Source organism: Protopterus annectens, chromosome 3.part1 (genome assembly GCF_019279795.1).
Source record: "Protopterus annectens isolate FY-2018-M chromosome 3.part1, PAN1.0, whole genome shotgun sequence".
Classification (NCBI taxonomy): Eukaryota; Metazoa; Chordata; order Ceratodontiformes; family Protopteridae; genus Protopterus; species Protopterus annectens.
The window spans coordinates 1,304,186,784-1,304,202,090 of record NC_056732.1 but is presented as its reverse complement, the minus strand read 5'-3'; the positions used below and the strand labels follow the sequence as shown (position 1 = coordinate 1,304,202,090).

Below are 15,307 nucleotides of genomic sequence, written 5' to 3'. Positions count from 1 at the left end.
CGCCCTAGGCCTCTTATCAGGGGGCATAGAACCTCTAATCATAGTAATCAAATCTTCTGCCATTTTAAGCATATGTTTCTTAGGCACAGAGCCCGAAATGCTAGGAGAAGCCCCACAGAAGCTGAACTTGGCCTACCTCTAAAAGAAGCTTTGGCAACAGAAGGAGAGGCCCTAACTACCTTGGGAAGAGAGGGAAGAACAGTTACCTGAGAAGACCCTCAGCCTGGCCTACCTCCTGAGAGGGCACATCCTGTAACAATAAAGTTTCTGCCTGAGACTCCATGGAAACTCCTGGCAGAACCTCTGGCTCCACTGAGTTTTCTAAAGAACCGACGTCCGGGACTGCCGGTTCATCAACCCTAGGCTTCACTGTTTTGTCCTTGCGCTTCTTAGATAGCGGGCGCCGGAGCATCCCACGGCATATTATAATTGCAACGCTTCCCAAACACTAACCTGGCACAATCTGGCCTCCTCTTAATAGTGCGTTTGTTAAATCTAGCACAAGAACGGCAACCAACAACGCCGTGCTCAGGCCCTAAACAAGGTATACACAATGTATGATAATCCCTATGTATCTGCTTCCCACAAGAAATACAGTTATTCACTTTTTCTGACATCCGGTTAAATACTGAGGCAAGAAAAAACCAAAATGTTCCCCAACGGGGTACTTAGCCAACTCTGTTTCGGTCTGAAACTCCGGTTTCGGAAATATCTCAGAACGCCAACCTGCACTCGCAAAATTGCTTCTGCATCGGACCATGCGGCAAAAAAGACTGAGGATATGACGCCGGTCATGCGCATTAGTACCCTGACGTTCTGACGTCAGTCTAAGGCGCCATGACCGACGTCAGCCTTATACTCTGGTATTCGGGCCGACTGGACGCGGACTATACCCAATAGTCAGGACTGCAGCAATGGAAGACGAAGAACATCAACAAAGTCTAAAGACTTCTCATCTTCTGTTTGTCAGTGATTTAAAACTGTACAGCCATCAGATGAGGAACTGAAAGCACAGCTGCAGGTTGTCAAAACTTTTCAGATGATATTAGAATGTCATTTGGCCTTGATAAATGTGCAAAAGCAACCTTTAAAGCAGGTAAACTGCAGCACCAGGAAAACATCAGTTTGGGACAAGAATGTGATATAAAAGAACTTGAGCAAGACGGAGTGTATAAACACTTGGGAACTGATGAAGGATCAGCAATAAAACACGAACAAATGCAAGTAAAACTTAGTAAGGAATATTTTAGAAGACTTAAATTAAGCCTGAAAACAGCACTGACATCTAGGTACAAAATCCAAGCAATAAACCAATTAGCTCTTCCTGTCCTAACTTAAAGTTTTGGAGTGATTGATTGGCCCCAAAACGTGTTGGACAGATTACATATTAAAACAAGAAGGATGCTTCATGCTCACCAAATGATCTATAAAAATCAGTGCATACCAAGATTATATATTCCCCATTCCGAAGGAGGGATGAGTCTCCTTCAAACTGATTATATGTACAGATCTGCAATCGTGGGACTCCACACATATCTGCTGACCTCACAAGACCCAAATGCAGTGAAAGTTTTGAAACATGAGGAGAATAAACCAAAGATGACTTCCCAACTTAATCTAGCAGAACCATATCGGTGTCAAGCAGGAATGGAAATCAAACCAGAAGTAGATAAAAAATCAAGCAGCAACTGAATGTGCCAAAAAAACAAAAGAATGTAAGGTGAAGGATCAGATGAAAAGGCAAGAAATGTGGAAAATGCATAAATATAATTGCAAGTATAGAAAACTTCTGGAAGAACCTCATGTTGACCAGGAATGGTTAAGGAGAGGTGAATTCAAACCAAGACAGTGGGTTACGTACACGCTGGTTTACAAAGTCCATTGAACATGTGTCAGAAACAGACAAATGCAGTTTTTGTAAAACCGAACTGGAAACAGTCGCACACCTTGTTGCTGGTTGTGACATACTAATGGCAGAAGGACTGCATACTGAAAGGCAGAATAATGTGGTTGGACTTGCACTGGGGATTGTGCAAACATTAAGGTTTTTGAAGTGGCTGAAAAGCACTGGAAACATAAGCCTCAAAGCATCAGAAAATGAACTCTACATCACATGGGATCATCCATTACCAACAATTCAAAAGATAGATGCTAGAAAACCGGATATACTCGTCCAGAAAAAGAAGACAAGAGTAGCACTGATGAATGAAATCGCCACACCCAGTGACTATAGTGTCCTGCACAAAGAGAGGCAAAGTTATAAAATATCAGGATCTGCAAGCAGAAACTATAGCAATGTAGAAGATAGATACCCAAATAGTTCCAATAGTAGTAGGAGTAACAGGTCTTATAAAAAAAAAAAAAAAAAAAAAAAAAGAGTCTAAAATTTTATTTAGATATGCTACCTTTACATGCAACTCCATACGAACTGCAGGAGGAGTCATTACTGGACACATTGTGGGTGCTGCGAAGAGCACTTTTGGATGACATCAAAGAGTGTAACAATACTAATTTCATTAACTTTAATCATACTTTGACTTAGGAATGGGGTCTATTCCCATCATGGTATTAGAAACCAAATACATTTGCAGAAATTAAAAAAGTGAGAGACCACTGGAAGTCCAGAAGCCATTGAAGAATTCTCATGGGGTATCTGGCCAGGGGGCACTAGGGTGATTGAAGCTGCCATTGACCCTAGAGCAGGTAGAATGAGTCTTGCTGTTACTTTCTTGCTGTGAATGATCTGACTTGTAAATCTGATCCTCTGTAGTCTTTCTAAGGGAAGTGAAGCAAAGCCAGCGACTCTGTTGAGCATAGGTCTAATGTGGTAATACTTATCCTGTAGATCTACTGAGCACATCCAGTCATTTTTTTTCCAATAATGGAAGCATAGACTGAACCAAGACCATCCGGAATTAAGTTTGTTGAACTGATTTGTTCAACTGAGATCCAAGATCGGTCTCCAGTCCCCTGTTTTCTTTGGCAGTAAAAAACAATCTTGAGTAAATTCCAGATTCTCTCTGGTCTGGTGGGATTGTCTGGATGACTCTTTTAATGAGCAGCTTCTGAATTTCTAAGACTGCTGCCTCCCTGTGACTGGGTGGAACGTCTGGGATTTTTTTGGTTCTTCTATCAGGGGAATTTTGTAACCTATGGTAATGATCTTCTGCTCCCATTTGTCCCTTGTTATTCCTAGCCAGGCAGACTGGTACATTATTCCTAGCCAGGCAGACTTGGTGCAGGGATAATCTTCTCCTGACTGCCTCCAGCAGCACTGATAGGAGTTACTGGGGAAGGAGTCCCTGGGACCCTGATTCTGAGGTCCACTTCTGCCTCCTGGACAGCGTCTTCCATTATTACTTCCCCCTCTGCCCCAGGGGAAGTCACTACCATGCGAGTCCTGGAAAGGTCCTTGGGTCTTTTTGAACCACAGCCTACCACTTTCTCTGGTTCCAGGAATAGGGCCGATGAGGAGTGGAGAAGCATACGCCCAGGGCAGAAAGGGTCTTCCCATCTTTATCACATATGGCTAGAGTTTCTCTAACTTTAGGGCTAAATAGGGATGATCCATCAAATGGAGCACTGGCAGAAGAAGACGTAAATGACTCTGCAAACTCATATAAAAGCATCCAGGCATGTCTCCTGATGGCTACGCCTGAACCCGCTGCTCTATTCATCCCTTCAGCAGCATGAGCAATTAGCCTCATGGATGAATTGGGAATAGATTCAAGGGTGGCAAGTTGAGAAGCAACTTTGGCTCAATCAAACCCCTTCAGCTACTGCTCCTGAAAGAGTATCTGAAAGCTCTTTAATCAGATCTCTCTGAATCCTGGTAAAATGTGCCATACAGTTCAAAGACCTGAGAGCGAAGGTCGATGAAGTGTATACCCACTTCCCAAATCTATCCATAGTCCTACATTCCTTGTTAGGAGGAAGGACAGTAGGACGTTAGTCAGCAAGTTGCTTCTTGGTGGCTGCCACTACCACTATGACGTCTGTAGGAATACCTTTGGCCCAGTGTTGCTCATCTTTTGGGGCAGAGAGAATACAGTCAGATCTCTTAAGGATTGGCTCGATAAAGTAAGGCATCTTCCAGGGCCACCGCGCAATCAGCTTAAGATCGTCAGCGGGCAGAGATATCTAAGAGGCAGAGGGCTGGGCAGAAAGCCTCTAGGGTGGAAGAAGTATAAACCTTTTTACCCCACCTAAGGCCCTAGATTCCCTGTCAGAAGGAACAGGATTTTTAGCAACAGTGGCCTTAACACCCTTAGGGCCCGGAGAAATAATCTCTGGATCAGCAGTAAGATTATTGAAAAGGAACTGATGAGACTCAGAAACTCTATAATACCTGTCAGGCTTTCTGGGAGCAGGAGGAACAGAATTAGGAGTCAAAGAATTTTCCATGAAAACATCAACAACTTCCAAAACTGGAGGAATAGCCAAAGGCTTATGCTGAGGCAAATCCAAGAATTCCCTTATCCGCTTCTTAGACTGAGGGTAGTCCTGACTTTCCCATCTGAAATGCTCCCTGAGGGTATTCAGAGTATCCCCAAATGAGAAATCTTCTGGGGGAAAGACTGAAGGGATAGAGTCTTCAGCATCAGAATCCTCAAAACCAGAAAAAAGCTGAGTGTGTCCCTCTTCATCAGCAGAGGCGCTGGAAACCTTTGAGTCTGAGACAGACAAAACATCAGGGGACAATTCCCTAGCCCTCTTAGAAGGTGGCTGACAGCCCCTGATAAGAGTCAAGAGATCACTAACCATCATAACCATTTGAGCCTGAGGCAACTGAGGGGAGGTCGGCGCCTGTTTAGGGGTAGATTTTCTGCTGGGAGACCTGCTGGGAAGCTGGAGGGACTAGGGAGGCCTAGCCACCGCATAAGTGTGAACCGAGGTCGTCGGTCTGGATCTGGTCTCCGGGCGGAGAAGAGAGGCCTCCAAAGCCAGCGCCTGATTAGCGGTCCCAGATCCATCAGAGGCAGTGACAGGTGGAGGGTCCGAAGGCAAAGAAGAAGCCTGTGAAATGGAGGGCTCAGCCAAGGCTTCTGAAGATGCCTGCTGCTGAACATCCATGGACTGCAGGGGCAAAGGAAGCGCCTCACTGGCTACCACTGAACCTACAACCAATTTAAAAGAGGTGTCATCGGTTAATTTAACCCTAGGCCTGTCATGGTCCTTATCCTTTCGCTTCTTGGGAACATACAAAGTCGGGAGACCAGAGGACGCCATACCGCCAAACACAGGCCAAACTCCGAAGTGCTTATACAAAATCCTAGCTCGACGGCATATGTTATGTGGGTTGAAAGAAGCACAGAGATCACAATTTGGGATGTCGTGCTCAAGGCCCAAACAAGTAATACAGTAAGAATGAAAATCACGATGCAGAATCTGTTTTCCACAGGCAAGACAGTTCATTTTCTCTTGACATTTGTTAAAGTAAGAAAAAAAAGGTCCCCAACGGGGTACTTATCCGAGGATGTCTTCAACTTTATAAGTCAGAATACAAAAAGAAGGTAATCGGCCGACCAGCACTAGTGCGAATTGCTTCTGTTTCGGGCTCCGCGGCAAGAAAGACTGAGGAAATTACGTCGGCTGCATGCCTTTGTACCAGACTTCCTGGCATCAGGCTTAATATGGATAACCCATTTGTAAGGACTGCAACAGTGGAACACAATGAACATCAGGCAAAGGGGCTGGAATTTACTGGAGAAAACTAGCAAAGGAACCAAGGTATTGGAAGCAAATAATTAGAGTGGGAAAGGTAACAGAATGGGAAAAGGCCAGGAATACATTTGGACTGCAGGTTATAGATTGCCTTCCCTATCAAGGACTGAGAGAGTATAGATAAAGGGAAAGGATACGGGGATCCTAAGTAAAAGACCAGCATTGGTAGCATTTTTAGCAGAATCTAGAACAGAAGCTGTGGTCTAAAAGGGAATTAATTAGTAGGGCATATACAATATTGCATGAAAACTACAGAAATCAGTCAGAAGAGGTTAGAAAGGACTGTGAAGACAGACTGGATAAGCAATTCACTAAGTATCAATGAAAGGATAAATGCATGGCTCCCAAACATGCAACAAAAACCTATAACAGTTAAGATTTTTGCTTGGAAGTGCTTGCATAAGTATTTTTATACCCCAAGAAGACACCAAAGAATTTTTCCTCAGGGAGAGTACCATGATGGGGAAGAAAAGCCTCACTGAGACCAACGACTGGTGTCAGAACCATGGCCTTAAGCTCAATGCCAAAAAACGTGTCTTTATCCCCTTTGGGAAAAGCCCAGTTCCCATGAATTACCACATTGATGGTAGTCCACTGAACACAGAAGGTGTTATAAGAGATGTGGGAACACAGGTTGACAGCAACCTCTCTCATGACCACCAAACACACTGCCACTGTGGTCAGAAAGTCCTTTTATGTGGCACATCTCATTAATAAGGGTTTTGCATCCAGGAAGAAAGAGGTCATTGACTTCCTCTACTCTTCCCTCATTAGGTCAATCATCGAGTACAATGCCCCATTTGGCATATACCTCACTAGACACCTGCAACAACTGGAGAGGCTGCAAAATTACCTCACAACAAGGATCCCAGGCCTTAAACACTAGTCCTATATGGAGAGACTCAAAAAAACTCCAACTATTCTCTGTCTCATATCACCTACTTAGAGGCGATCTCTGCTTGACTTACAAAGCCATGTCTGACCCAGCTCTGTCAGAGAAATGCTAGATCTAAAGAAATCCCAATCCCTCCCCACCACATGCTCCAGAGAACTCAACCTCATTACCACAATCAACAGAACATGCTGGGAGGACAGGTTCATAACCCAGAGACCGCCTATGCTATGGAACAGACTTCCCATACATGTCAAATAGAACACCTCATTGGCCCTCTTCAACAGAAATCTTGATGAGTGGATGGGAAATAGAAAATTCACCCCAGGGATCACTCCAGTGGCTCTACTTGACAGAGGGACTGGAAACTAAGGTTAGGTGGCATGATGCCAGGGTAATCCTATGAGCTACGCTTGTAAAGGCTCCAGGGCCATTAGCCTAGTATACACCTATGAACCTACAAGAGGTAAACTGGGATCATAAGTTTTGGCAGTGTAATGATTTGGCAGACTTTAAAAACTCCCTGTTGACTACTCTTGTCAGAGATTCTGGATGAGCAAATGGGTGTAACTAAGGAAATGAATTTTTGAGCTGTGATACAAAATCAGAATAGTAGAGCACAATAAAGCTTTGCTGAGTTTAATTCTAGTGGCTGCTAAAAAGAAATTACTTGAAAATGGAAATCATAGTCTAAACCAAACATACCAGAAGTAGTGAATATATTAACAGAGATAAAATAACTGGAAGTAGGATCTCTAGAAAAGGGTTGGAGCAAATTACATAGAAAAAAAATGAGAATTGTGGGAACAATACATGAAGATTAATGTTTTAGAGCAGGAATGCACTTTAACAGAGGGCAGGAATTAGACTCAGCAAGGCCTTACTATGTCTAGGCAATTCAGATTCTGTACCACATCTCAAAAAAATAATTTCATTAGTTACACCAATCTGCTTACCCAATATCTCTGACAGAGCAACCTGCAAGGAATCTTTAAAGTCTGCCAACTCATTACACTCCCAGAAAATATGTTCCTGGTTACCTCTTTCTTCCCTATCACACCGCCAATATTTGCTGTCTACCTAAGAAAAAATATTTGGAGTCTACTTAGGGCATTAAAATACCTATGTAAACACTTCCAAGCAAAGATCCTAAAGCTTCTAGACTTTGTTGCATATTTTGGAGACATACACACATCCCCCATTGCTTCTTTGAGAATTGCTTATCCAATCACTCTTCCCATTCCTTTCTAACCTCCTTTGATTGATTCTCATAGTTATCACACAATATTTTATATGATCTACTAATTAATCCTTTTTAACAGTAGCTTCTGTTCTAGATACTACTAAAAACTTTACCAGAGCTGTTCTGTCACTTAGGATCCCCCTATTTCTTTCTTTTGCCTATACTCTGATATCGATTCCTGATAGGGAACGCAAGCTCGATCCTACAGTCCAAATAAATTCTTGGCCTCTTCACATTCTATTACCTTTCCCTCTCTAATTATTTGCTCCCAATACCTGGTTCCTTTACAAGTTTTCTCCAATAAATTCCAGCCTCCTCTTGCCTACTGTATGTATCCTATCCCCAAATGGAATCATCCCTATTGACAAAATTTCCTTTCTCCATTCTCTTGTTGGCTTAGTTATTAGAATACTTTCTGCTACTTTATGAATATAATATTCTACATGGTTATTGTTATTCTCCGTAAGGATCTACATCCAAAATCCAAGTCTCTCATTGTTACTTGAGCTTCCCCCCTGTTTCATCATCATCCTTTTCCACTTTGAATTACAGGCGCCTGCGTCTGATATGTATAGCAGCCTTAACTGTGTAGCTCTGAAATACTCCTTCAAATGGGGCAATACCAAACCGCCTTGTTCAGTTGGAAAAATCAGCTTATCCCACTTGACTCTTGCCATCTTCCCCTCCCAGATAAAATCATTCAACTCTAATTGCTATCCACAACATCTCATTTGGCTGATAAAAATATGCCTGACCTCTGTACAAAACTAAAGGGACTAAAAACATTTTAACTACTTGTATCTTGCTATCCATATCCTTATAACAGAGCTTCCAATTCCTCAGTTTTTGTATTATCTTTTGTTTAGTCTCTTCCCACATAAAAATTGCTGCCACACCAGAAATCTTTTTAATCTATACTAAGTACTTCACGTTATAATGTCCAAATAAGAATGGATATTGATGAACCAATTTGTGCATGGGTACACAATTTACAACTATTACCTTGTTTTAACTTCATTAATTTTGTATCCCAAAAAGATATGAAAATGCCTCACAATGTTCATAACACTAAAATGTCCTTTTCTGGTTTGATCACATATAAAATAAAATAATTTGCAAATAGAGCCAGCTTTTCTTGATTAGTATACCAATTATACCCTTGAATTTCTGAATCTCTTATTTTCTTTGCCAATAGTTCTAAATATAGTGCAAATAACAAAGGGGAAAGAGAACACCCTGCCTGGTTCCTCTACTCAAACAAAAATTAGTGGAACCCACCCACTTCAATTTTCACCTCTGATCCCTCATATATCCTCCTAATCAACCATATAATTTTATTAGGGAATACAAATGTTTCAATCCCCCTGCTCATAAACTCCCAGCTTCTCTATCAAATGCTTTTTCTGCATCAAGACCAACAACAGTGGTATTTTCTTACATTCAGCTTAGCTCTGGATCAGTGTTTTGTTAATGTCAAATATTTGCCTCCCATCCACAAAACCACACTGATCCATATCTATCATATTTGGCATCACCTTTGCCATTCTTTTAGCCATTATAGACAAATATTTTATAATCACATGGTTTAAAATTAAAAAGAGTCTGTCTGAAAATGGATCCGATTGGTCTTCATCCTCTTGAGGTATTACAGTCAGCACCAGTTTTTTTCCTGGAAAGTGATGCTTCTCCTCTTAAAATACTGTTAAACAAAACCTTCCAGATCTCTATCAGTTTGCATCTATTTCTGGGGACTTTTCTGTTGATTGGTTACACATCACCATTGTTATCTCACCTCCTCTTGTCCTATTAGTCATTTACAACTCAGCCTTCTTGACATTGACCTTAACTGTATTCAGTGGGCACAATTTCACTGTTGAGATATTAACCATCATGTCACACATTCATGAATCAACCATATTACCTCTGAGCTACAGAGTTAGCACAGATGGCCTGTGGGAATGGGATCAACATTTAAGATACTTGCATTTACATACTGACCTCTATACAGCACTGGCCATGTTTGCTTAAAGGAGCTTTTGATTCCTTATTTTCTATTTGTCTAGCTAGTGAAGAGCGTCTAGTGTTTCACATAACATGTTTTGAAACACATAGTAAGCAGTCCTTTCTTTTACATAGCACCTGTAAAATGGAATTTACTACACTCTGCAGCATTGCGTGTGTGATTCTGACATCTCGTTCTTGAGGTACCTCAAATGCCATCTATTCAAATTGATTTACATCCTCAGAAAAAGAAAAGTTTTACAAAAATGTTATCTTGAATGTTACATTTTATCAGTCTATTTAGTGTATTCAAATTATGTTACAGTTTTTAAATACTGTCAAATGCTTGGCTTCAAGTACTACAATAAATGTTGAAGTAAAAATGCCAAAGTGATGCCAAGTTGCATCTGATGGCATTAAAAACAGACTACAGATAGATCAATGCTGATGCTCAGAATACCTAGAAATGTTTTTCGTGACATTATGACACAGTTTTAAGCATTGTATATAAATGTAAATAGCATTACCACATGGTACATTAAACATTAATTTTAAAAAGCAGAAGTGCTGCAATATATTTACATGAATTTTTGTGTGTAGTTTGGAATTCTCCAATATTAAATTATCACAGTAATGAATACAATTATATTTCAGTGTTATCTGGTACGTGTTAGCTATATTAAGTAACAGATACAGATTCATAATAGTTACTATCTGGTTCTAAGTACTCAAGCAGACACATACAATACAGTCTTCTAAATTGTAGTTCAAAGTTAATTAAAATTGATATACAAATTTAATTCGGAACAAAATATACATAATTCCACCTGAAAAGTCAAATGATTTAAAACTGTAACTCAAAATGAGCAATTTACTTCAACATATTACCTGAATGTCTATTATGGGGGTTGCAATGCGCCTCTTCCAACTTGCAGTCTTTAAGAGGGAATATAAAACAGCTGCACCACCCAAAACCCCTAAAGCAATCTGAAAAATAGCACAACATCAAAAATTAACAAATAATATCAATGCATAAATGGCTGTATAAATGTACAGATAAACATAATAAGTCTGCGAAATTTAACATACAGTGCAATGGAAAAGTATTCGCCCCCTTCCTGATTTCTTATTTATTTGCATGTTTGTCACACTTAAATGTTTCAGATCAAGCATTTAAATATTAGACAAAGATAACCCAAGTAAACACAAAATGAAGTTTTTAAGTGACAAATTTATTTATTATGGAAGAAAAACTATCCAAACCTACATGGCCCTATGTGAAAAAGTAATTGCCCCCTTGTTAAATCATGAAGTAACTGTGGTTCATCGCATTTTTGGGAAAGCGGAGTTCAATTTCACTAGCCACACCCAAGTCTGATTACTGCCAGACCTGTTGAATCAAATCATGTAAATAAAACCTGTCAGACAAAGTGAAGTAGGCGAAAAGATCCCAAAAAGGAAGACATCATGCTGCGATCTAAAGAAACAGATGAGAAACAAAAGTAATTGACATCTATCAGTCTGGAAAAGGTTACAAAGCCATTTCTAAAGTTTTGGGACTCCAGCGAACCATGGTGAAAGCCATTATCCACAAATGGAGAAAACATGGAACAGTGATGAACCTTCCCCCGGAGTGGCCGGCCTACAAACATTACTCCAAGAGCGCAGCGACAACTCATCCAAGAAGTCACAAAAGAACCCAGAACAACATCTAAAGAACTGTAGGCCTCACTTGCCACAGTTAAGGTCAATGTTCATAACTCAACCATAAGAAAGAGACTGGGCAAAAAATGGCATGCATGGCAGAGTTCCAAGGCGAAAACCACTGTTGACCAAAAAGAACATAAAGGCTTGTCTCACTTTTGCCAAAAAACATGTTTATGATCCCCAAGACTTTTGGGAAAATATTCTGTGGACTGACGAAACAAAAGTTGAACTTTTTGGAAGGTGTGCGTCCCGTTACACCTGGTGTAAAAATAACACAGCATTTCAGAAAAAGAACATCATGCCAACAGTCAAACGTGGTGGCAGTGTGATGGTCTGGGGCTGCTTTGCTGCTTCTGGACCTGGATGACTTCCCTGTGATTGCTGGAACTATGAATTCTGCTCTCTACCAAAAAATCCTGAAGGAGAATGTCCGGCCATCAGTTTGTGTACTTGGGTTCTGCAACAGGGCAATGATCCAAAACACACCAGCAATTCCACCTCTGAATGGCTTAAAAAAAAAAAAAAAAAAAAAAAGAAAAAGGTTTTGTAGTGGCCTAGTCACAGTCCGGACTTGAATCCAATTGAGATGCTGTGGCATGACCTTAAAAAGGTGGTTCATGCTCAGAAACCCTCCATTATGGCTGAATTAAAACAATTCTGCAAAGAAGAGTGGGCCAAAATTCAACAAAAATGTGAAAGACTTATTGCTAGTTATCGCAAACGCTTGATTGCAGTTGTTGCTGCTAAGGGTGGCACAACCAGTTATTAGGTTTAGGGGGCAATTACTTTATCACATAAGGCCATGTGGGTTTGGATATTTTTCCCTTAATAAATAAAATCACCACTTAAAAAACTGCATTTTGTGTTTACTTGGGTTATCTTTGTCTAATATTTACATTTGTTTGATGATCTGAAACATTTAAGTGTGACAAACATGCAAAAAAAAAAAAAAGAAAGCAGAAAGGGGGAAAATACTTTTTCATTGCACTGTACACTTAAAGACTTACATTAGTCTGGACCTGTCTTTCACTTTGGTTCATTTGGTATTCAACAGAAAAAGATACCTAAAGAAAAAGAAAACAAGAAAAAAAATACACTGTATAAATACTGTACAGCATACTCAGTCCTTTGTAATATAAAAAAAAAAAAAAAAAAAAAAAAAAAAAAGAAAGAAATAATCATTACAGTTTTATAATTCACAAAATACACTTTTGATTTAAATCACAAACCTAACAGCAATGCCACACAATTTTTACTAGAATGTTATAATATGCCCCATAGGATTCTATATACGTAGAGTACAGCTGTGTAAATTGCACTTACCCATGACAGTAGATGTTCAAATTCCTCCTATGTGCTGCTTTCCACCTAGGAAGCAACAATCGTCCAGTTTCAAATGTGGTACCCCTCCCCCAACTCATTCACTCTCACTGCTGACTGGCTAATCCCCAGGAGGGAAATTAGTAGTCAGAGTGAGGCTTCCTTTAAGACTTTTTTACCCATACAATGAGACAAGAACCTAACAATCCTGAAATAGACAGCCAATAGTAACAATAAAAATATAAGGTAGAAACAAACACAACCCTACCTTATTTCCCAATTACAATTACACCAAGAGTATGGGGGATGGAGGGTGGGTACGGCTAAGTGCAGCAGAGGAATTTGTACATCTACTGTTATGAATAAGAGCAACTTAAAGAACTGTATTATGTTTATCATTCTTACTGCTTAAGTAACTGTTAGGCTACATGCGTTGAATATCATCCTGGGAAAAGGACATGTGGATCCAGAAGTCCCTGGAAATGATCACGCAAAATCTGACCTGGACCCAACACAAAGAATCCAGTTTGTAGAAATATGTACAGAGGACCATGTAGTTGCCTCTACAATGCATCTACAGTCCATCCCTTTTCAGTACGGTATGGAACAAGAAAAGGCTCTATGGGAATATGCCTTGATACTGACTGGAATGGATTTGCCATGGTGGGAATTTAAAAAAAACAAAGGCTGAGGATAACCACCTGGAAATTGTCTCTCTAGACACATTGTTTTCCTTTTTGACCGGAGACAAGAAATTAACAGCTGATCAGCTTTTATAAAAGGCTTAGATCTGTCAAGAATATACCTGAGCTGCCTATGCATAGAGTATGCAAATCTGTGCTTCTTGTTTTTTTAGATTCTGGGTAGAAAACTGGAAGACTGATGGCTTGATTCAAAGTAAACATTGAAATTACTCTGGGCATGAATGAAGGGTTTGTTGTTAAAGAGATCCTATCCTTATGAAAAAATCAGAGAGGGGTCAACCACCACTAGAGCTTGTAACTCAGATACTCTTCCTGCATGTGTCAGAGTAATGATGAGTAGAGTTTACCAAATCAAGAACCTTAAATCAGCTTGACGGGCATATTCAAAAGCTGACACAGTCAAATTCTCTCCCACAAAGCTGAGATCTCAGTGACGAACAACCTGTTTATTGAATAGTTTCCGGTGTAAAACTTCTTTCAGAAACTGACCGTCAACAGAGAAGAAAGAGGAGGATCCATGGGCAGATATACTAAAATGGCTGCAAGATGAGCCTTATTAGAGGAATACGCGATGCCAGAGGTTAATAACCCAAATTGTTTATTCTACAGTGTATGTTTTGTATGTATGTAAACACAATCATATGTAAAATGAATCTCTGAAAGTCAACCTGCCTGTATTATGTTATTTTAATTGTTGGTTGCACGTCCTTGGAGTTTTTCTCCCTGGGCCTCCACTGAAAATGGGTTCTTACAGCCCCAGTGGATTTTCACAGTAATCAAATGTTAATTAACAACTCTCTCAAATATTTGAGCACCAGTGGTGCAAAATACCTTTTTGACCCCTGAATACTGACAAGGCACCAATTAGAAAATCATTTCTGTTCACCAAAATAAGATTTTCCAGTAACAGGCTTTCTTGCCTCCTTTAGTTCCTGCTGCACTTCCTCGTGAAATATGCGTCTAAACGGTATTAACACTGAGTCATCCTGGTGGTCAGCTGATGTTGATTGATGATGTGCTGCATCAAACTCCCCCAGTCTTCTGTGGGTACATCCAAGCCTATGAGGAAGCTTGTGATAATTTCCTTTGGTCAATCCCTTCTTTAAAAATGGATAACCAAAAGAGAGTTGGTCACCAAAATTTTTGGGGTATCCTTCTGAATCTTAAAAAAACAAAAGAAATACTTGTTTTCCTGCCTTTCTAAGCTAGTATAGTCCAGTTTTCAGGTTAGTGCTGAATTCAGGGCTGTTACAAGTTTCTGTGTTTGCCCATACCTTACCTGGATAGAAGGAAGTTTCTCTGTTCACTGTGACAGAGGGAGCTTTGAGCAATCTATCTGTCCCTGGAGTAGTTTCAGACCAGAAATTAGTAGTTTACTGGCCATTTTGGTCTAATTTCTCTCTCTTTCATTTCCCTGCTATAAAACCCGCATTTGCGAGGGTTTTGCGCTAGTATACAGCTCAGCAAGCTCCTGCCTGGTGCCCTGCAGAGTTCTACATCAGCAGAGAGACAAGAGAGAGAATTTGGAGTGATTAAGTATCATTTTTCTTCATTTTTTTGCTGCCTTTAGCCAATTCTGCCTAAAACGCCGATTTTCTAGTTTTTGTGATTTAAAAAGCTTGTTTCAGCTACATATTGTACTTATTTTACTGCCTGCACTTTAACAAAGTTGTTTTTGTGTTTAAATTACCTGTTTAACTGTTGTAGGCTACACAC

General features: G+C 40.2%; 1 protein-coding gene across 1 annotated transcript in view; it reads right to left on the bottom strand.

The window, feature by feature from the left end:
• The window catches only part of TMEM67 (transmembrane protein 67), a 4,866,727-nt gene that overhangs the window by 1,935,296 nt on the left and 2,916,124 nt on the right, over positions 1-15,307 (bottom strand). The window contains exons 13-14 of the mRNA XM_044066290.1: positions 12,575-12,631; positions 10,749-10,847 (exon numbers count right to left, since the gene is read on the bottom strand). Coding sequence (XP_043922225.1) covers positions 10,749-10,847; positions 12,575-12,631 — 156 coding nt within the window. The remainder of the gene's footprint in view (positions 1-10,748; positions 10,848-12,574; positions 12,632-15,307) is intronic.